Here is a 22393-nt window from a genome sequence, read left to right as displayed (position 1 = left end):
ACATCCCCCTGTAAATACCTCTGTGTTTAGGGACTTCTCAAAAGCAAACAAAACCACAAAACACAAAGAATATATATATCCACAACAAAACCAGTGATATAAGAAATATAAAAAATGACCAAAAACTTCATAGCGAATTAAAATCCACACAGCAAATTTATTACAGTGCAAAATACTCTAGCGCCTCAGCTAAACAGCCTTCTTGGAGTTGACAAAACACAGATTTACACAGTCTTAAATAATACAAACAATTAAACCAGTAAATTAATTAGCCAATAAAAATTAAATAATCACAAAAGAGTTTTCTACTTACATTCCCTGTTTAGTCCAGTAGGTGTCAAGAGTGTTATACTTCAAAATAAAAATAATTTCTTTGCATAATTTATTTTTAAGAGCAAGGGCATTTTCATCTACAATATGTTCTAAAATACATCCCTTTAAATCAGAATAAATCCCCCCCATGAGCCGAATTAAAGTGCACTGCTAAAGGATTTTCACATTTATTATTCCTAATGTCTCTTATGTGTTGCTGTAGTCTTATTCTAAAAAAATCTTTTTGTTTCTTCTATATAGAATAGACCACAGGGACACCTAAGGGCATAAACTACCCCATTAGTTTTACATGTATAACTTGCCATTGGGTTATATCGAATACCATTAATATCACTAAAGGAATTCACTAAAAATGGACATATAGAACAGTTTCCACAGGCCTAGGTACCAAACAATAACATATTACTAGCACACCTTACTTTAGGAATACAAAATTCACTATGGACTGCAATGTTTTTTATACTACGTCCCTTTTTAAATGATATCAGAGGTGTATTGCACACATTTTTAACCTGATTCCACCCTTTTAAAAGAAATGGCCAAAAATGTATAACAATATCAACTACATCTTCAGATAAAATATTAAACTAGGTCACAAAGTAAACGTTCCTATCATTTCTAGAATTACTGTTAACCACCGTCAACTTCAAATTCTTATTTTCACCCCCCCTTAGCTTTTTCCTTTATTCCAAATACCCTCTCAAGGGCATCTATAATAAGTTCTTCACTGTAACCCTTTTGTTTAAACATAACAGAAGTTCGGGTAATTTCCTGCTCTATAACATTAACATCATTACATAATCTAGTCACTCTTAAAATTTCACCATATGGCAAAGCTTTTAATAAATGGGGTGGATGACAACTCTTAGCTTACAGAAAATGCCCTTCATCATTAAATTGTTGATGTATTTTAGTACCATTATGTCCATCCAAATGGCCTTCTAACACTAAATCTAAAAATGCAACTATATTTCCACTTTACCACACTATAGCATTCAAGCAACAATGCAACCAAAAAGAACAGTATGAAAACGCTGCTGGATGCTGGATACCTCAGAGAAACACGAACACCAAGTTATATTCCTCAAATTTAATATATAACTGTTTAAAATGATGCAAGATTAAGCGCTTTCATCCACATGCAATGTGGACTTCTTCAGAATAACATCAATTAATCAATTAGCCTTTTAAATATTCTTTTTTGGCGCCAAAAGTTTAAAAAAACAGCTTCATTTAAAGAGACATCTTCATTTTAAAAAAACATCTTCGTGGTATTGTATGTAGTAAGGATAACTTCAATATATACAATTACACTAGCAATGTAGTTGGAGAAGAGTATTTCAAATTATTCTCGAAAGGTATGAAATGCATACCTAAGACAAAATTCCATGTAGTCAATTGCCTAACTGAAATTAAGCTATTTCTTAGAAAAATTAATTTAGCTATTTTTTTCACAACAAACCATGTTCAGGTGTTAAGGATGGGTTGAGGAAAAAAAGTGTTTATATCCCTCCTACACACCCAAGTGTAGCTGTGTATGAATAAATCGTCACTAGGGAAATATATTGTTTACAAAACAGTGTAAGACATAAGAAAGTATTGAATAACCTTACAGATGAAGAAACACAGCTAATTCAACAGTTAAAAAGCAAAAGTAACATCAGGGTGATGAAACCTGACAAAGGTGGAGGTGTGGTTTTATATGACTCATTTGAATATATGAACAAAATGTATAAAATTTTACAGGAGTCAGGAAACTACAGTTGTTTGTCTTTCGGCTTTTCCCAGAATTAAATCAGTATAGGATATAGACGAATTGACATGTACCTGGAAGACTTTTTACTAGATGGACGTATCACACACGATACCTATAAATATCTAAAGGTAGAACATCCGATACTAGCAACTATAGTTGGTATACCTAAAGTTCACAAGAGTATTACTGATCCTCCATTCCGTCCTGTTGTTTCTGGTAGACATTCAAAAACATTTCCATTAGGTACTGCTATCAATAAATGGCTCAAGCACATATATTCCAGGATACCTCATTTAATAAAGGATTCTTGGGCTTTACTAGGTAATCTAACTCCAGAAGTTTGGAAGGAAGGAATTGTTTATATTACAGTGGATGCGATAGACTTATTTTCATGCATTCCCAAACAAGAAGGACTAGAAAGTTTCTGTAACGGTATTAGGCAGTATTCAGGCTTAGAATGGGAACAAATTAATTTAATAATGGAACTTATGTCCATTGTACTGGAACCCAACTACATATATTTTGAGGGTGAATACTACAAGAAGACCAGAGGAGTAGCAATGGGGGCTGCTTGTGCCCCCATTTTTGCAAATCTGGTCATGCTAGATTGGGAGACTAAGAACATCTTCAAAAGTGAATATTTTAAATATGTAAGATACTATTCAAGGTTCTTGGATGATATTCTTATTATATGGGATGGCCCAGTGCACATAATAGACAAATTCATTGCATACATGAATAACACAGGTGAATACTTAAAGTTTACACATTCTTATAGTATAGAGGGTATAGCGTATTTGGATACGTTCATATCTAGTGCAGCCAATGGATTCAAGTCTTGTATACACAGGAAGGGTTACATTCTCCAATAATTATTTGGAGTATACTAGCAATCATCCTCAAAAAATGAAGAGAAACATAGTTAAAGGACAGTGTATACGAGCAGCTAGAATGACGTCCACATATTCAGAAATGCTTGAAGAAATAGATTTCATAAAAACATTGTTCAGTGCTAGGGGGTACCCACTGCACTTGTTGAACAATGTTAAGGAATATGTAGTTGGTGAATGGGGTAAGAAATATTTTCCAGTACTAGGAAGAGAACGATTAATAACCACTGTCGTGATTGACAAATTGGATAAAAGATACAATAAGGTTTGTATTTTGGAATATACACCTCAGGTTAATCAAATAAAGTGGATCCTACATAGGAATTGGAATATACTTACGACAGATAATGAAATAAAAAATATAGTTGGAGATACCCCAATGTTTATATATAAAATGGGGAAAAATGTAAAGATGATTTTGGAGAGGGGTAACATGGTCAGGAATATCTACCAGCAGAATAGACACACTACAAAATGTGGTAGCTGTAGACAGTTTCATGTCATATTAGAAAATGAAGGTATTATTCTGGAAAACATAAACAGGACCAGAATTACATTCCAGTATGGAAATTGTAACACCAGATATATTTTATACATGGCCAAATGTATGACCTGTCCAAGCTTCTACATAGGTAAAATGGAGAGAATGCTCAAAAGGAGAATTTATGACCATTTGTATGCCATAAAAAGAAAAGACAAATCTAATGCCCTGTTTAGGCATATAGACAAACATGGGGAAAGTCACGGTTTTAGATTTACTATCCTGGAACAGGTTATGCAAGGACAAAGAGGAAGCAACTATAAAGCATTGTTAGGCTTAAAGGAAGTTAAATGGCAGATACTAACTGATGCTTCAAACGAACCTGGCTTAAATGACTACATCACAATAAAAACTATTTTACAGGTTAATATGTAGGACTCGCAAGAATATGCTTGTATGGATAGTATTGTATTTGACATTTTTGCTTTTGAAAATGAATGCTGAACAATATTGATTGACATTAAGAATGAATTTGATTTTATTATTTTTTCATTTTTACTTTTATTTTTGATTTTATTTGTTATTTGATATTTGTATATTTATTTATTTATAAGATGGTAACGAAATTGAGATGAATTATAATTCAAATTATAAAACTGAATTAATATGCACGAACCATAGGTATTATAATATATTATAAAATTTAAGACATAATAATATATTATATATTATATTTTATGAATTACAATAAGGAAATTGAGCATTATTTGGTACATGCGATTTTAAAAGCACATTTTAAATGCATCTTTTATAGAAACGCACTGTTTTTAGAAAAATGCACTTATTTCTTAAATGAAGATTTTTTTTTTTTAAATGAAGATGTCTCTTTAAATGAAGCTGTTTTTTTAAACTTTTGGCACCAAAAAAGAATATTTAAAAGGCTAATTGATTAAGTGATGTTATTCTGAAGAAGTCCACATTTCATGTGGATGAAAGAACTTAATCTTACATCATTTTAAACAGTTGTATATTAAATTTGAGGAATATAACTTGTTGGTGTTCATGTTTTTCTGAGGCATCCAGTAGCGTTTTCATGCTGTTCTTTTTGGTTATATTTCCACTTTGCAACCCATCAAATGTTTAAACCAAAACGATTCATATCTAATTCTTTTACAAAATCCTTAACTAACAATTCACCCCACTATATAAAAAAACAAATCATCAGTAAAGCTATAATAATGTATTACATAGTTTCTAAAACACAAAGAATTTATACAAAAAATCAATTTCAAAAAGGCTGATTGCCAAATTTCCATACATGGCGGCAAATGGAGTCCCCATGGCCATAACCTGGACTTACTGGTAAATAACTTGGTTGAATTAAAAAAAATTATTAACCAAACTAAAATATACTAAATCAATAAAATAATTAGCCGATGGATTATCACCCAAGACAAACTTCAAGGCTTCTAGACACACAGAATCTTGAATATTTGTGTATAAACTTTTGATATTAATAGTGAGCCAGTAACAGTTTTTGTCCCATACTACTGACTTAATTTTCTCCAAAAACTCAAGTGAATCTTTAATATAAGAATCTAACTTGACTGCAGATTTCACTAAAAAGGCATGTAACATAACCCCAGTGTTGTGCAAAAAATATTTTTCAGTTGCCAGTATAGGTCATCCTGGTGGTGAGGTTAAGTGCTTATGAACTTTAGGTAGGTAATAAAATCTAGCTAATTTACAATTATCTATTTTTATTTTTTTTCTATATCTTGTTTTGAAAAATAACCTAGTCTGTACCCTATGTTAAGTTGTCAATCTCGCCTTCATTCTTGGTGGATGGGTTCGGAGCCGATCCTCGGCTCCGACTTGGCCTTATACTAAAGCTCAAGAGCTATTTACCGGCTCGAGGCCCTCCCCCTATCCCACAATGCTAGGCGTCAGATACCCAGAATCTCGTTTGCCACTTCAGCTACGAGGTTGCGATTTTACCGGCTCCAGGTTATATAACTCTCTTCTACTGTTTTATTTTATATATATATATATATATATATATGTATATATTATATATATATATATATATATATATATATATATATATATATAGTTTTTTTCTTGTTAGATTTTGTCTCTTAGTGTTTCCCTTCTAAACCCTTGAGAAACCCTCTTTTAAAAAACTCTTTTACTGTAGCTTTTCAGAGTTTCCCCCCTCCCCCCCACCCGTTAGGGTAGCGTTGATTTTTCTTATATATAATCAGTAGTGTTTTTATTCTTATTCTACTACTTTTTTTATATATTTTCAACTTGATAGTGATAGTTAAATATATTTAGTAGTATTATTTATATTACTATTATATTGTTGGTGATGTTAGTTTTTTACTAGTGCGTGTGTGTGTAGTGTTTAAAACACTAGTTACCTGTTCCCTTGGTATCCTTTTTTTTTTTTTTCCTATTTTTCATTATGTCTAAGGATACTAAGGTCTCAGGTTTCAAGAAGTGTGACTCGTGCTGTCAGAAGATGTCTCTGACAGACGGTCATACTTCTTGTGTGTATTGTTTGGGCCCCCTACACCTGCAGGACTCTTGTGCAGTCTGTCATGCCTTCAGTCCGAGAGTCCTGCAGGAGCGTAGGAACAAACTTATTTTGAGGGGCTTGCTTAAGCCTGAAGGGTCCCCGACTAAGCCATCGTCGGGTAAACCCTCCAAGCCCACTAAGACATCGGCTCCCTGTTCGGAGCTGTCGCCAAGCAGAGCTTCTGCCTCCTCGTCTGTTCCGGCTGGAACCGACACTTCAAGACCTCAGTCGGCTCCAGCCTTAGTGTCGGTGCCTTCTGTGAGCCGAAAACGCTCGAGGTCTCCCTCTTTGGAGTATGTTCGTTCGGCTCCGAGGTCTCCATTACTACAGTCGGAGCGGAGCCATAGGTCCCATTCCTCTCGGTCCTCCAGGCTGTCTGATCACGACCTCGAGAGGGTGGTCAGTAGGCTCTTAAAGTCGCAGGCACTGGCCCAAATGTTGACTAGCCCTTCTCAACAGACTGTGGCTATCCCTGTATCTTCATCAGTTCCTCCTCCGACTCTACCACTGTGTTCAGAGCCGGAGCTCGTTGGGGCTCGAATCGTTGGAGCGTTGGAACCGATACCACACATTTTGGCTCCATCGTCGGCTCCGATCTCTTCATTGGTTCCGTCCATGGAGGGATCCGGGCGTCGAGACTCTCTCGTCAGCTCCGAGGGGGCGAGTGGCATCGGACCCTTGTCCGACCCCGTTCTCCCTCTTGGTGCCTTGGCGCAGGTGAGCTCGGCCCCATCGGCCTCGGAGCCGTCACTCTCGGTGCCGGGAGGGGTTCTCATCTCTTCGGAGCTGGGACCTTCCTCTCTGCCTGATAGGGGCGCCTTCGAGGTCATGAGGAGCGTACTGATTTCTGGGTCAGATCCATGATCGGCCCCTTCGGCTCCTCCCCCAACGGTGCCTGCTTCGGTCTCTGTCCACCCTCCGGACCCCAAGCGTGGAGAACAAACGCTCCAGGTCGCCCCACTGGGGGTATCTTCCTCTTCCGAGGCCTCCCTCGTTCATTCGGAGGAGCCACCTCGGAAGAAAACATGTAAGAGGAAACATGTTGACTCCCCCGAGTCAGTCACGTCTGACACTGACTTGGAGGATTCGGAAGGGTCCCCTAGGTCCCCCTCTGAGGATGTCTCCTTTTCAGACATCCTGGAGATCCTTAAGCAGAGGGGGAATTGGACTGCCCTTAAACCTTCCGAGGACTAGTCGGTGTACCTGGACGCGTTTGGTTCTCACCCTTCCACCTCATGGGTGTCTCCGCCTTTTGACCCGCTCATGGAAGTGGTTGCTCGGAAGTCGTGGACAGCCCCGGACTCAGTGGAACCAACTCCCCGTAGGCCCGCTAAATTTAATACAGCCCCATCGGATGAACAGTTTCTAGCTAAGGGGGTCCCAGTTGATGCCATGGTGGTGGCAGCCGCCACTAAGAAGGAGTTGGCTGACCCTTCGGTGCCTGTACATCCTCCTAATAGAGTCTAGGACAATGGACAGGTACGAGAAGCGGATGTTCTCTTCAGCGACCTTTGCTATGCGGTCGCTGAATTATCTGTGCCATTTCACCCGACTTCAGAGGGATCTTCTCAAAGAATTGGGTGATACCCTTCAGGATCCATCGGCGGGTCTCAGGATAAGGTTAACTCCCAGCTGGCGACCTTATGTTCCATAGTAAACTCCTCCATGCGGCTCATTTCTTATGCGGCCGATGGTGCGAGTAGGGCCGCAGGTACAGGCTTGGCTTTGAGAAGACACGCCTGGATGCGGTTATGTAACTTTACTGAACCCTTTAAGGCGTCCTTCACAAATACCCCCTTCGATGGTTCAGCTTTGTTTGGACCACAGGTGAAGGATACACTTACCAGGTGTGAGCAGGAAGGCAAGACTCTTGCCGTGGGAGTCCGTTTTTCTACTCCCTCCAGACCATTTACCAAAGGTCAGAAGAGTGGAAAAATGTGGTTTCATAAACCCCAGAGAGTTGTGCCTGACGCATGTGGTGATTTTTCCTCCAGGGGCAGAGGAGGAAACAATAATAGATGCCACCCTAGGGGCAGAGGGGGTCCGCAAAATCAGGGTAGCAGAGAATCTTTCTCTGACAAACCCTTCCAGCACCCCTGAGGGGCTGCCCAACTGTCCACCTTCGGAGGCAGTCGGGGGAAGATTGTCACTGTACCCAGAAGCCTGGCAACTCCTCACTCAAGACCGACAGTCTATCATATCCGAAGGTTACAAAATTCCCTTCGTCCGCACCCCTGTACAAACAAACAGATCCCTTCCAGATGTCCTACCCGCTCTAAGGGATCAAGCAGTTCTAGAAATTTTAAAACTGCTAAGAAAAAGAGCCATCCAGCCAGTCCCAGCAGACCAGCAAGGATCCAGAATTTACTCAAGTTTCTTTTTGGTACCAAAAAAGACAGGGGAATGGAGACCCATTTTGGATCTCAGCAGATTAAACAAGTCTGTTCAAAGAATGAAGTTCCGGATGGTCACGCTCCAGTCCATTCTACCCTTCTTGGGTCAGGACAATTGGATGTGCTCCATAGACCTTCAGGATGCGTACTACCATATAAAAATGGACAGGCGTTCCAGAAGGTTTCTCCGCTTCCGGCTGGGAGCCAGTCACTTTCAATTCAGAGCCCTGCCCTGTGGTCTCACCACGGCCCCCAGGGTGTTCACCAAATGCATGGCAGTGGTTACGGCTCACCTGAGATGACGGGGATTCCAGGTGTTTCCATATCTCGACGACTGGCTTCTTACTGCTTCCACCAGGCATCAGCTATTGCGAGCCAGGGACTATACCATTCAGACTTGCTCCGAGCTAGGTATATCAATAAATTTCGAAAAGTCTGCATTGTCGCCTTGTCAGTCTATAACCTTTATAGGCGCAGAATTAAATACAAAAGATCTATCTGCAAAACTTCCTCCAGACAGAGTATCAGACATTCGCCGACATGTAGAGATCCTACTACAGTGCAAGACGATTCAGGCCAGATTTGTACTAAAGACATTGGGTCTCATGGCAGCAGCGATCATTTTAGTCCCCCTGGCTCTTTTTCACATGCGGATCCTCCAGTGGATGCTGTTTACCCAATGGTCCTTTCAACAACTTCCAATGTCCCACAGGATAATAATCACTCAAACATGCAAAGACCACCTGGCTTGGTGGATGGTCTCCCCTCTAGTTCTCCAGGGCAGACCGTTTGTTCTTCCTCCTCCTGTTGCCACGGTGACCACGGATGCCTCCCTGATCGGGGGGGGGGGCATTTTCAGGGCAGGACTGTCCAGGGCTCTTGGCAACCCCTAGAATACCACCTGCACATAAATGTCTTGGAGATGAGAGCGGTACTTTTAGTGTTGCAAGCTCTTCAGGACTCTCTACCTACGGGGACTATTGCAGTTCAGACGGACAATATGTCTGTAGTGTGGTACATCAACAAGCAGGGCGGAACCAGGTCCTATCCCTTATGTCGAGAAGCACTCAGACTCTGGCAGTGGGCGATCTCTTCCCAACGGTTTCTGATAGCAACGCACATCCCCGGGAAGTCCAACGTCATAGCAGACAGGCTAAGCAGAGCCATTCCCATGCCTCACGAGTGGTGTCTCAGTCAGTTAGTAGCGGACAAGATTTTCCACAGATGTGGTCAACCTTGCTTCGACCTTTTTGCAACCCCTCTCAACAGCAAGTGCAAAGACTTCTTCACTCTCTTTCCCCTCCCCGGCCATTCCCCCAGAAACGCTGTAGTACACGATTGGCCCCGGGGTCTCCTATATGCATTTCCGCCTTTTCCCTGTTGGTCCATCAGTTGGGCGGGCTGCACCAATCCCTTGTATCTCTCAACCTCACAGCTTGGTTGCTCCACTTCCAACCCTAGCCAGGCTTCCGCATATTTCTCAGCCAGTGCGTGAAATCATCCTTTCTTCACACAAATCTACTACCAGAAAAACCTATGCTAGTAAGTGGAGACGTTTCTCCTTCTGGGCGGAGGCCAGAAATATAGATCCTTTTACAGCCCCTATCCACAGTGTTCTGGATTTTTTGGCAGAGCTTTTTCGAGCGGGCTCATCTTCTGCCACCATTAAAGTCCAATTGGCTGCTATCGCTAATTTTCACGCTGGCCTGTCAGAGACCAGCATTATGTCCCATAAACTTTGTAAAGCCTTTCTTAAAGGGACTGTTTTGCTGAGGCCTCCGATTAGAGATCCCCCGTCTCCGTGGGATTTGAATCTGATATTATCTTCACTGATTCTCCCTCCTATTGAACCTGCAGCCACCTGTTCCTTAAAATTGCTCTCCTGGAAGACTCTCTTCTTAGTAGCTATCACCTCAGCTAGAAGAGTATCGGAACTTCAAGCCCTCTGTATTCATCCTCCCTATCTTGTTTTTCACAAAGATTTTCTCTCAGAACTAATCCCTCCTTTTTACCCAAGATTCCTTCTGAGACAAACCTGAATCAGGCCATTGATCTTCCTGTCTTTTTTTCCTAACTGTTCAAACAAAGCTGAACAGAAGCTGCATTATTTGGTTGTTCACAGGCAATTACGTTTCTATTTAGAGAGGACAAAACAAACTAGGAAGTCGGACCAACTCTTCCTGTCCTATGCTGAGGGCAAGCAGGGCCTGCCAGTGTCTAAAGTATCTTTATCTAGATGGTTGGCCTCTATCATTTCCTTCATTTACCAACTAAGACATAAAGAACTCCCTACAAAACCAAAAGCTCGTTCCACCAGAGCTTTAGCTACGTCAGTATCTTTTCAAGCAAGACTTCCAATGGAATCTATTTGTGCTGCAGCCACATGGGCCACTCCTCATACCTTTATTTCTCATTACAAGTTGGATATGACCTCCAGGAGTCAGGCTAAGTTTGGTTCCACTGTGCTCAACAGTCTGTTCCGATGAGCCACCCAGAGCTAAGGTGCTAGGGACACTGTCCCATCCAGCAAGAATGAAGGCGAGATTGACAACTTAACATTAAGAATTTATGTACCTACCATAACGTTCCATGTTAGTTGTCTTCTTCTCACCGCCTTTCTTGCGTACCACCCGCCACCCCCCTAGCCTGGACAGACCGAGATGAATCCTTCTGAGGCCTTATTCCTCTGCTTGACTATTTCCTAGGTTATGTCCTCCTCAGTTGTTACCACTGTAGGTAAACTTTATAGTAGGGACAGGGTGTCTCCATGGTGTTAGCTATACCAAACGAGATCTGGGTATCTGACGCCTAGCATTGTGGGATAGGAGGAGGGCCTTGAGCCGGTAAATAGCTCTCGAGCTTTAGTATAAGGCCGAGTCGGAGCCGAGGATCGGCTCCAAACCCATCCAGCAAGAAAGAAGGCGAGAAGAAGACAACTAACAAGGAACGTTATGGTAGGTACATAACTTCTTATTTTCTAATAATTCCTGAAAATTACTAATGGAGTTTTGATATTCTACAAGACTAGAGATGCTCTAAACTTTATCTTCTAATAAGTGATCCATACACATTGTAAAATATTGAGAAAATGTAAAATTACTATTTTATGGCCTTTATCTGAAGGTTTAATAACCAAATCTTGTCTTTCTCCCAATTCTTGTTGGGCCTTCCATTCCTGTTTAGTCAAGTTAAAACACACCTTTTCTTTATTCTTAACAAAATCAGAAAGTACTTTATCAACAGCAAAATTCACCATTGAAAACTTCTCAAAAGCAAACCTGCTTAATGACCTAAATGAATTCCCCTGTAATCTTCCTCTGGCGGATCCCATTGCTAAAGCTGCTGCCTATGCATCTGACTTCTACCTTCATAGGTTCATAGGTTCATACTAGGCTATCTGCCCGAGGGCATTTACAAGCCTAGCCTGTCACTACTTCAATAGTTGTAGTAATAAAACCATCTCTATCCACACCAAATATAATGAGAAGCTTAAAAACAAATCCCTGTGGTGAAGTACTCGTATGAATAAATTCTATAATAAGCAAAATAAATTGATTAATGCTTTTAAGAGGTGTCGTTCTACCTAGCAGGGCGCACTCTTAACTTACTGAAGCCTAAAACTCCTTTTTGTGTACTTCTACTTCACATCCATACTTCCTCATGGGGTCCAGAATTTTTTAATCTGGCTCCTTTAACTAAGTGACTTTCCAGCTAATAGTAGGCGGTATTAGGGCAAAGAGTTGTTTACAAAATGACACTAATATTGTTAGTATAGGATGTCCTGCAGTGGAGAAATTAATCTTTGACACTTATTATTCATATTTTCATATTTATGTTCATGTTTTCATAACTGAGAGACCAGTAAAGTGTATAGTGTGAAATACCAATATGGGAGACAGGATAATTCTCTGAAAATACTGGCTTATATCAATCTATACATGCAAATATTGCTAGTTGTTTGTTAGTAATTATGAAACTAGGCAGTATTTCCATGTGTACTTAATACTTCAAAAGCAAGTGACTTGCAAACTGTTGCATGACATTAGATGAAACATTAGATGTTGAAGAAAACTGTCTTTAATATTTGCAGTATAAGTTGCACATCTTGAGACATATCTAAACTTATTTATATTGCTAATACAAATAAACATACATTTTCATATTTCTGTAAATGAGGAATTTCTTGTTGTCATGTGAAAGCTTATGTCTGGTTAAACATTTTTCAAAAATATGTGTCTAGGTTGTATAGTTTTCAAAATCTAAAAGTTTGTGAATGTTTAGAAAAGTATAATTTGGGATTTCTGTGCATTATAATATATTACAGTATTTATGGAGAAGCCTTTGCACTGACTATTATTACTGTGAAGAACGATTCTTACTGATAACATTATTTGTACAATTTTAATATTTTTATAGTTCACAGAATATTTTTATTTGTTTATGTCATGCTTTTTAAGTTTATTTTTCAGAAAATGCTCTGGAATACAAGATCTGTGTGGGCTGCAAGAGGTAAAGCCAAACCTAACCATGAATCTTTCTTTAATTCTGTCAGGAATTTAAGAACTAATACTAATGTTCAAAGCTAGTCCGAAGTTATACTGCACTCCGACCCAAAGGAAATAGCTAAAATCCTAGCTGGCAAATTTAGTGCAAATGGTACTCCAACTACAGTTATAGGTATTCCGCTGATTCCTCAATCCCAGCCACCTTTTTAATTTCTATGGAAAAAGTTGTCTCAGCCCTGTCAAAAGCCAAGAGAAGGTGACATTCTTGGTTACAGTCATGGTGTCCCACAGGCACTGTCCTAGCCCTTACTTGTTTAGATTGCATCTTTCAGTCCTAACTTTTTTCATCTAAGGTGTTCTACAGTCTATATGCAAACGACCTGAAATTGGGTAAGCTGATTACGCGTATTACAGATAAGGCATGTCTGCAAAATAACTTGACGAAATTGACCATTTGGCCACAGGAGAATAATATGCTGATAAATGCATCAAACACTAAGCATATGAGATTTGGGAGACACAAATTGAAAGGTGAATATTTACTACAGTACACAGTGATTGAAACTGTAGACTCATTTAAGTACCTGGGTATACGGGTAGATCCAGCTATGAGTTTTTCTAATCATGTCATTGCCTTCCCCATCTGCATTCCTATAAACCGGTCAATCCAAGAAGGCCATGTACCCCCAACTCTGGAAAAAAGCCTTTATTATTCCCCTCCACAAAGTGGAAAACAGCAATAACATCCCAATTTCAGGCCTATTGCCATCTTACCTCCCATCTCTAAACTACTTGAAAAGTGAATCCACCTACAACTCTTACCCTACCTCATCGACAACCACCTGTTAACCCCCACACAACATGGATTCAGGCCTGGTCACAGCACTGCTACTACTACACTCCTCTCCTTCCTTGAAACTGTGAACAAAGCCTGCGACTCTGGCTGTATTGTATTTACCCTCCTTATAGACCTTTCTAAAGCTTTCAATATCATCTCTCTCAACCTTCTCCTAACCAAACTTTCTAATCTAAATCTATCACCCACTTCTATCAACTGGTTTACCAGTTACCTTTCCAATAGGCAACAAGCAGTCAAATGGAAGAAAGCCATTTTCCATTCCTCAACACCCCCACTGGTGTACCCCAGGGTTGCATATTAGGTCCCCTATTCAATATTTTCATAAATGACTTCCACCGCACCATCCCTAATGCAAAAATCATCCAATACGCCGACGATTCAGCAATTATCTGTTCTGCTAACTCCACTCCCACTGTCATAAAATTAACCCAAGATGCCTTCTCATCCACTAAACAATGATGTTATACAACCACCTGGCACTCAATGTATCAAAAACCAAACTCATGATATTCACCCCTTCTAAAACCACAATTATAGACAAAAATTCTTTCTCCCTCACCAGTCAGAATAATACACCTCTCAAAATAGTATCCAGTGCAAAACTGTTAGGAGTCCTCATTGATGATCAGCTTAAATTTGATACCCGCATACAAACAAATATTAAAAAATACACCAGAAACTTGGTATGGTCTACCGCCACAATCGCTACCTCACTCCCTCTACCAGGTTCCTTCTCTCTACCACATATCTCATACCTTCTCTCCTTTAGGGTGCCCCACTTCTAACCAACCTACAGTCTTCTATCAAAACAAATTTCTCGTCCTGCTACAACAAAATCACCAAATTCACCACTGGCTATAGATCCTCCACAAACTAAATTGGATGGAGCTACCAAACTATCTTATCTACACTCAATTAATCCATGCCCACAAAAACTCATCTTCAGTCCCTCTCTTTGCCTCAACCTTTACAGTGCACCTACCCAACAGACTCCTAAGAACCAGGACCCAGAATCTGATAGAACCCCACAAACCTGCCTGACCAGCAGGCAAACTTCTACTCTCTTTTTCCTTAATACATCTCTGGAACTCCCTCCCACCTCGCATCCACATCACTAGCAGCCCCTCCACCTTTAAAACTGCTTCACTCACACCTAACATCTCCCTGGGAATGTTCATGTTCCCACCCTGCATAAATGTCCCCAGTAGCTACCTTACTCCCTACCCCTCTCCCTCCTCCTTTTATCCTAACTCGGCTATCTACTCCCCCCCCCACTTGCTCTTTCTCTCTTCTTACTCCCTTACTCCCTACCCCTCTCCCTTCTCCTTTTATCCTAACTCGGCTATCTACCCCCCCACTTGCTCTTTCTCTCTTCTTACTCCCTACCCCTCTCCCTTCTCCTTTTATCCTAACTCAACTATCTACCCCCCATTTCCACTTTTTCTCTTCTTCCCCTAACTCCTCTCTCCCTTACCTCTTTTAACCTATAAATCCCCACCCCCACACTTCATATTTCCCCTATGGGAACATATATATTTATAAATATCCACCTATAGTTGTAATTGACTTGTAAATATCTACTTATTATTGTAATAGACTTAACATCTGTTTTAGCAATGATAGGAACTATATATTTGTAAACTTTTACTAATGGTTATATACATTTTGCTTTTCATTTTCTAAATTGTGTCATCAAATACGTTGCTTCCATGTACTCTTCTTGTATTATAACAACCTGTTTTTATTTTATTTTATACATTGTATCTATGGAGCTTTTCTCCCCAGGACTCCATTGAAAATGGACCATCCTGGCAAGCAAACTTCAAAATAAATAAAATAAATATCAACCAATTGGTTAATGATAGTTATAGAACCGTAGGTTGTATAAAAAGATTTATAAAGTCTAGAAAATTCAAACATGATGAAGTCATTGTTTGTTAGTTACATTAGATCAAAACTTGAGTATGTAATAAAACAATATGGAAACCCTATAATAAAACAAGCATGAGTAAACTGGAAAGAGTACAGCGGAAATATACCAGGGGCATCCATGGATGTGAAAATTGAAGTTATTATGAATACTAAAGTATCTGAACTGGTACAGTCTCTCTTATAGATATCTAAGAGGAGGTCTTACTCAGGTATATAGGGCATTTAGAGACAGCTACCTCTTGGAATGTTTGGAGTTCTCAAAAAGTACTAGAGAATCATAAGACAACCTATGTAGAAGATTCTATAGGAATGAGAAGTGTACTAATTTGTTCTGTGACAGAGTAGCTGATGCATGGAACAGACTACCAAATTACATTAAAGCAAGTAATAGTTTAGATGTTGTTTAAGAACAGCCTGGGCACTTGTTATGAGATGAGTAAAAAAATCCAGCCCTCTTTGACCTGCTCTTACTTCAAAGAACAAATGGTACCTCAAATACCAGGTTTAAGGAACTAAACCTTCATCAACAAAAGTAAGATACTGTGTGATAGGTTCATGTACCAAAGTATCCCTCACCTCTAGAACACACGTCCACTACAAGTCATACAGAGAACCCTTGCCACCTTCAAGATAAACTTACATAATTGAATGGGCAGCCTTAAATTCTCCCCTCATCTATCCTGTCTTGCCCTTCTTGAGGCTGGAGGAAACTTTTGAATGTTTTTTTTTTTTGTCAAGGTTTGTAATGGTTTGCAAACTGATTTCCTAGTGCCTACCTGTGAACACCCACAGTAGATACCTAAATCTACACCAATAATCTAACAAGACAACATTGGACGGATATGCTCTTAACATTTTGTGTTCCCAACCTGTAGAATATGTTGCCAGTACAGGTGAAACAAAGTACTACTTTAGGTTATTTTTTTTAATACTTTAGGCTAGTCTTGATTGTATGACTAGAACAAATTTACATCGGCCTAATCTTGTATGGCCCTGCTTGATTTGGGAGGCAAGCAGTATTAAGTGCTTGTAAAGGTTAGGGAGAACTTATAAGTGCACCTACATAAAGGTGCATATGACTAAGTGTCTTATGGTCCAAGTGATCACTTGCCTAGACCTTGTTCTGTGTTCCTTACAAATTGCAGATCAAAAATGTTTCAGTCATTGTGTACTTAGAAATTGTCAGAAGTATTATTTATCCAGAGTACTCTCCTTGGAAATGGGCAGCCACTGTGGTGCAGCGGTTAGCGTTGTCACCTCACAGCAAGAGGTTCTCCGGTTCTATTCTCGACTGGGGTGCCTTCTGTGCGGAGTCTGCATGTCCTCCTTCTGGTCGCATGGGTTTCCTCCGGGTGCTCCGGTTTCCTCCCACATCTCAAAGACATGCTGTAGGTGGATTGGACACTCTAAATTTGCCCTAGGTGTGCGTGCGTGTGTGTGCCTTCTGTGGAAGGTTGGGCGCCGGGCTGGCAACTCGACACCGTAAAACTTCACTGCCAATCATGAGCGGACAGGTGATCTGCTGTGGTGACCCCTAACTGGGAAAAGCCGAAAGAAGAAGAAGACTCTCCTTGGAAATATGATGATAATAGAGTAGCTGCACATTTTCCATATGGGGTACAATGTACTCTTCACTACTTGTCGTAATTAACAGCACAGTTAATACCGTACATGAACAGGTGTATGAAAAATTTGGAGCAACACAGGAAAATTATGTTGCTTGCCACTCATAAGGCTTATGTAACATAACATTTTAGTGCACAAAGGGATTACCATTTTCATTTTGTACATGTCAGCTGCCTCATGCTGTTTCTAATTTGTACTTCTGAACTGCCTTGTATCCTTATTTTATTGCTCTTGCTCTTTTGACCACTACTGCTGCATTGCATGCTAGCCATCAGGACTTGTATATGCGTGATAAAAAATATTAACGTCACTGTATTGGCTTTTGTATATTGACACTTACCTTTATCAAGCACTAAAAATATTAACACTGCATCTGTCAAAAAAGGACAGCAAATATGCTTTTCTAAACAGTTGTTGTGTCTTTCGGCTTTTCCTGGTTAGGGGTCGCCACAGCGGAACTCCAGTCCGCTAATGTTTGGTAGTGGATTTTTACGTGCCGAGTTACCAGCCCTGACGCACAACCTTCAACGAAGGCACGCCCATTCACGCACGCCTCCACACAGAAGACGCTCTAGCTGAGAATCGAATGTGACAACGTCTTGAATGATTGGCATTTGTTTACCAGGAAAGTCCAGTGGGCCAAGCAGAGCCCATTTTCAGTGTAGGCCTGGGGAGAAAAGCTTCACAAAAAACAACATTTGGAAAATACAAAGCACCACAGAAAACTTTGAGTATACAAAGCACAGAGGGAAATTTTATTACAAAGTAGCACATTTAGAATATATAAAAAACGCTAGTTGGTTACAGTGTAGTACGGCTACTGATTGACACTGAAGTATTTATTTCATTTGTTTGCTGGGGAAGTCTGACTGGATATGGAACCTCTTTTCAGCGGAGGTTCAGGGAGAAAATCTCCAAGAAAAAAACCCTAACAGTAACACCAGTCACACACTGTCTGAATAGTTATACTGTTGTAGGCTTGAGGTTAGGGTTGGCATACATGAGTAAGCATGGGCAAGGGCCCCTTAGTCTAACCCTGAACTGGAGAGAGAGAGAGAGACAACGCTCCTACCCCATATGACAGAAATTTCAGAACATCCAAACGTTTCACCAGTAGCAGACACACACGCAGCACGCACAGATACAGTTAAGATAACTCAAAGCATATACCCTACACAAACCAGATGTTTGATGAACTCAGCATTCAGTAGAATGCTATTGATTAAAATAAAAAAAAAATAGAACTTCACTTTATCTGCTAAAGCAGCAGTTGACAACTGCTCCCATAATTTTATATAACTGTTGGCTAAACAGATATACCATAGTAAATATAGTAATTATTTAAGAAATACTCAGTGTACTGGAGTGTTAATTGATATCATGAAGGAATATTCTTGATATGCATGTACTAGTATTGTACCTTTTTAAATATACTATAGTAACAGTGTGTTCAGATTTCATTTTTGAAAGTTCATTTGTAGACTGCATCTTTGTTGCATTTTGTTTTAGGAGCTGACAGAGACTGAAAAGGAACAGTTGAAAAAGCGAACAGAGTATCTAAAACAGCAGCGTGATAAACTCATATCTGCAAAAAAGGAACGGCAAAACAAACTTGGCCAAACTAAAGAAAAAGATGTGCTAAAACCTGAGCCTCCAATTGAACAGGTTAGTTTTTTTTCATTTGCCAAATCAATTAATTTACATCATCCATGAAGGAATATTAAGGATGTTTAAACTAATGAGCTCCAAAATTAGCTGTTAAAGGGATAATTAAAGGCTGGTGTTTATATTTATCTCAGAGTCAGAGTTATCTTAGTATTGCTGCTCATAAATATAGTTTGTGTCTTTCGGCTTTTCCCAGTTAGGGGTCGCCACAGCGGAACTCCGGTCTGCTAATGATTGGCAGTAGAGTTTTACGTGCTGGTTTGCCGGGCCTAATGCACAACCTTCAACGAAGGAACGCCCATTCACGCATGTTGCCACACAGAAGACGCTCTAACTGAGAATCGAACAGGCAACGTCTAACTGTGAGGCGACAATGTTACCGCAGCACCACCACCGCAGTACTGCTCATAAATATAGTATATTATTCTAATTATGTGATTTTGTAAACAGATGTACATACTAAAAATTGTACTGTACTCCTATAGATGTGCAGTGTGTGGTTCTCTGTATATGCAGATCTGTTAAATACCTTTAATACACAGTGTTGGTGGGGTGCCATAACAACACTGCCGTGTCCAAAGTATGCACTTTTAGTACATGACGACTCACTAATAAGATATAAAGACCTGACATACATTGCAAGAGGACGTGGGTAAAAGTGCTGGGTAACACATGGCTTTGACATGTGTATGTCTACCACCATCCCAGATATCCAGCAGGATATAGTGACAGACACCATGGAGGTAAAAACTATTCAATACAAGTGCTTAAAGTTGTATGGAAAGCGCATGAAATCATTACTGAAAAAAATATTTATGTTCTTTTAATGAATGTAAAAGTATATAAAAAGCATAAAATGCTAGCTGCTATATACAGGTATCTAACTGCATACACTGTATGCAATAAGAGCATTTTTGACTTGTCCATTGTCTTCAGGAGAGCTTGTCCTGTTACATTGTTCTGTGATGCCATGCACATGCAACCCACTGAGCCAAAACTAGCTGCCATCTGTCATGGCAGAGGAAGTGCTCTGTCTGAGCCATATGGCTGGGGACATGTGGCCGATGTGAGTCCTGTGTGACATGGAGGTCTGGGCACTGGTGTGTTTGGGGTCTCTGTTGGCACCAGCCATCATGGGAAAAGGCTGCTAAGCATGGACTGCAGACAGCTCTAATGCAATCAAAAAGCAAACGGTGAACTGTTTGATCATGTAGTGAAGTAAGAATAAACTTTAATTCAGTGGCAACAGTAAGTGCTTTCACACACAAGGCGCTGCATCGGACCAAAAACATTAAAATACAAATTCCACGTATACGTGAAATATTTTATTTTTATTTATTCGTTGTTGACTGGGTTAGTCCCAGTAGGCCAGTGTTCTCTCTTCTGGGGAGACATGAGGTAGTATTCATACTGACTAGGGGTAATCTGGCCAGGGTACCAAGGAATTTCCCCTAGTCTGTTTATTGAAAAGTGCCTCTGGGATCTTTTACATCTGCCTGAGCTACCACCATCTCAGGCAGACGTGACCTTGGTTTAACATCTCATCCAAAGGACATTGCACTCAGGAGTGCAGCCCCCCACCCCCCTTGTGCTGCATTATAGTGTCAGCTTTGGAAAATTAATTCAAGTACCTGGTGTGGGAAAAGAGCCTACAGCCTTCTGCTTCTTCCAGCACTAAAGGCAAGTGTGCTTCCTTTTGAGCCATTTAGACTGACATAACATATGATGCTAAGTTGTCTATCTCGCCTTCATTCTTGCTGTTTGGGATCGGAGCCGATCCTCGGCTCTGACTCTGCCATCTTCAATAGCTCGAGAGCTGTTTACTGGCTCGAAGCTACCCCTTATCCCATGATGCCTAGCGACAGCTACCCAGATCTCATTTGCCGCTTCAGCTGCGAGGTGTGTCGTTTTCTGGCTCAGGCTTATATATTTTCAATTTTTTGTGTAAAAATATTCTCTTAGACCCTTTAAACTAATAGATATTTTACTTTTCTTAGCTTTATTCTGTACGTGTTGTTGAGTACTTCGTTCTTCTTAGTTCCCTTTTAATTAGAACTCGTAGTTCGAGAGTTCACCCCCCCTCCCCCTCTCCCTAGGATAGTCGTTTAACTTAGAGGCTCTCCTTTCCTTTTTTTGCTATCGTTTAAAAAAACAAAAAAAAATTATATATATTTATAGGTGTACTTGTTTAGAGTAGTACTTATTTGTCTGTATGTGTTTCCCTTGTGGTACTTATTTTTTTTTGTAGTTGGGTCATGTCTAAGAAAGCTAAAGTATTTGGCTTTAAAAAGTGTGACTCATGCTGTCAGAAAATGTCTCTGACAGATGGGCACACTAGTTGGGTCTATTGTTTGGGCGCTGTTCACCTCCAGGACTCTTGTTCTATTTGCCATGCCTTTAGTCCAAGAGTCCTGCATGAGTGTAAGAATAAATTGATCCTTAGGGGTCTGTTAAAACCTCAGGATTCACTGGCAAAGAGTTCCTAGCCAGTGAAATCCCCAAAATCCACTAAGCCGTCGGCTCCACCTTCGGAGCCGACTCTTGTACAGGATTTACCGAGTATGTTGGTTCCGGCTGGCACCGACAAGACAACCCCTCTGTCTGCTCCATCGGATGTTTCGGAGCTGTCTCGGAGCCATAAGAGGCTGAGGCCCCCTTCATTAGAGTAATTTCATTCGGCTCCTCGGTCTCCATTATTGCAAAGTGAACGTAGCCACCATTCTTCACACTCCTCTCGATCCTCTAGGCTGTCGGATCATGATGTGGAGAGAGTAGTAAGTAGGTTGCTTAAATTACAGGCACTAGCAAAATTATTGTCTAGCCCTTCTCAACAGGTATCGGCTCCATCCACCTCCTTTTCTATTCCTCCTCCGACTCCATTGAGTTCGGAGCCAGAGTTCGTTGGGGTTCGAGTAGTGGAACCGTTGGCTCCGATCACCATCTCTCTTTTTGCTCCAACTTCGGCTCTGATTACCTCAATAGTTCCTTCGATCGAGGAATCTGGACTCCAGGGCTCCCTCGTCGACTCCGAGGGGGCGAGTGGCATCGGACCCTTGTTCGACCCCATTCTCCCTCTCGGAGCATCAGCGCAGGTGAGCTTGGCTGCAACATCGGCCTCGGAGCCGTCCCCCTCGGCGCAGAGAAAGATTCCTATTTCTTCGGAACTGGAGCTTTCTCTGCCTCGAGACAATGACACCTTTGAGGTCATGCAGAGTGTGCTGTCCCCCAAGACAGCTCCACTACCAGCTCCATCGGCTCCGTCCCCTGTAGTGTCTGTGCCAACCTCTGCTCCTCCTCTAGACCCCAAGCGTAGGGAACCGATGCCCCAGGACACCCCATTGGGTGTTTCCTCTTCTTCTGAGGCCTCCCCTG

The 22393-nt window shown here is 40.7% G+C and overlaps 1 protein-coding gene across 1 annotated transcript in view; it reads left to right on the top strand.

Moving 5' to 3' along the window:
- The window catches only part of CFAP36 (cilia and flagella associated protein 36), a 1925715-nt gene that overhangs the window by 1753974 nt on the left and 149348 nt on the right, over positions 1-22393 (top strand). The window contains exon 9 of the mRNA XM_044055272.1: positions 18866-19021. Within this exon, the coding sequence (XP_043911207.1) occupies positions 18866-19021 (156 nt within the window). The remainder of the gene's footprint in view (positions 1-18865; positions 19022-22393) is intronic.

This window comes from Protopterus annectens, chromosome 1.part2 (assembly GCF_019279795.1).
Source record: "Protopterus annectens isolate FY-2018-M chromosome 1.part2, PAN1.0, whole genome shotgun sequence".
Classification (NCBI taxonomy): Eukaryota; Metazoa; Chordata; order Ceratodontiformes; family Protopteridae; genus Protopterus; species Protopterus annectens.
The sequence above is the reverse complement of the archived record's forward strand: the minus strand, read 5'-3'. Positions and strand labels throughout refer to the sequence as shown.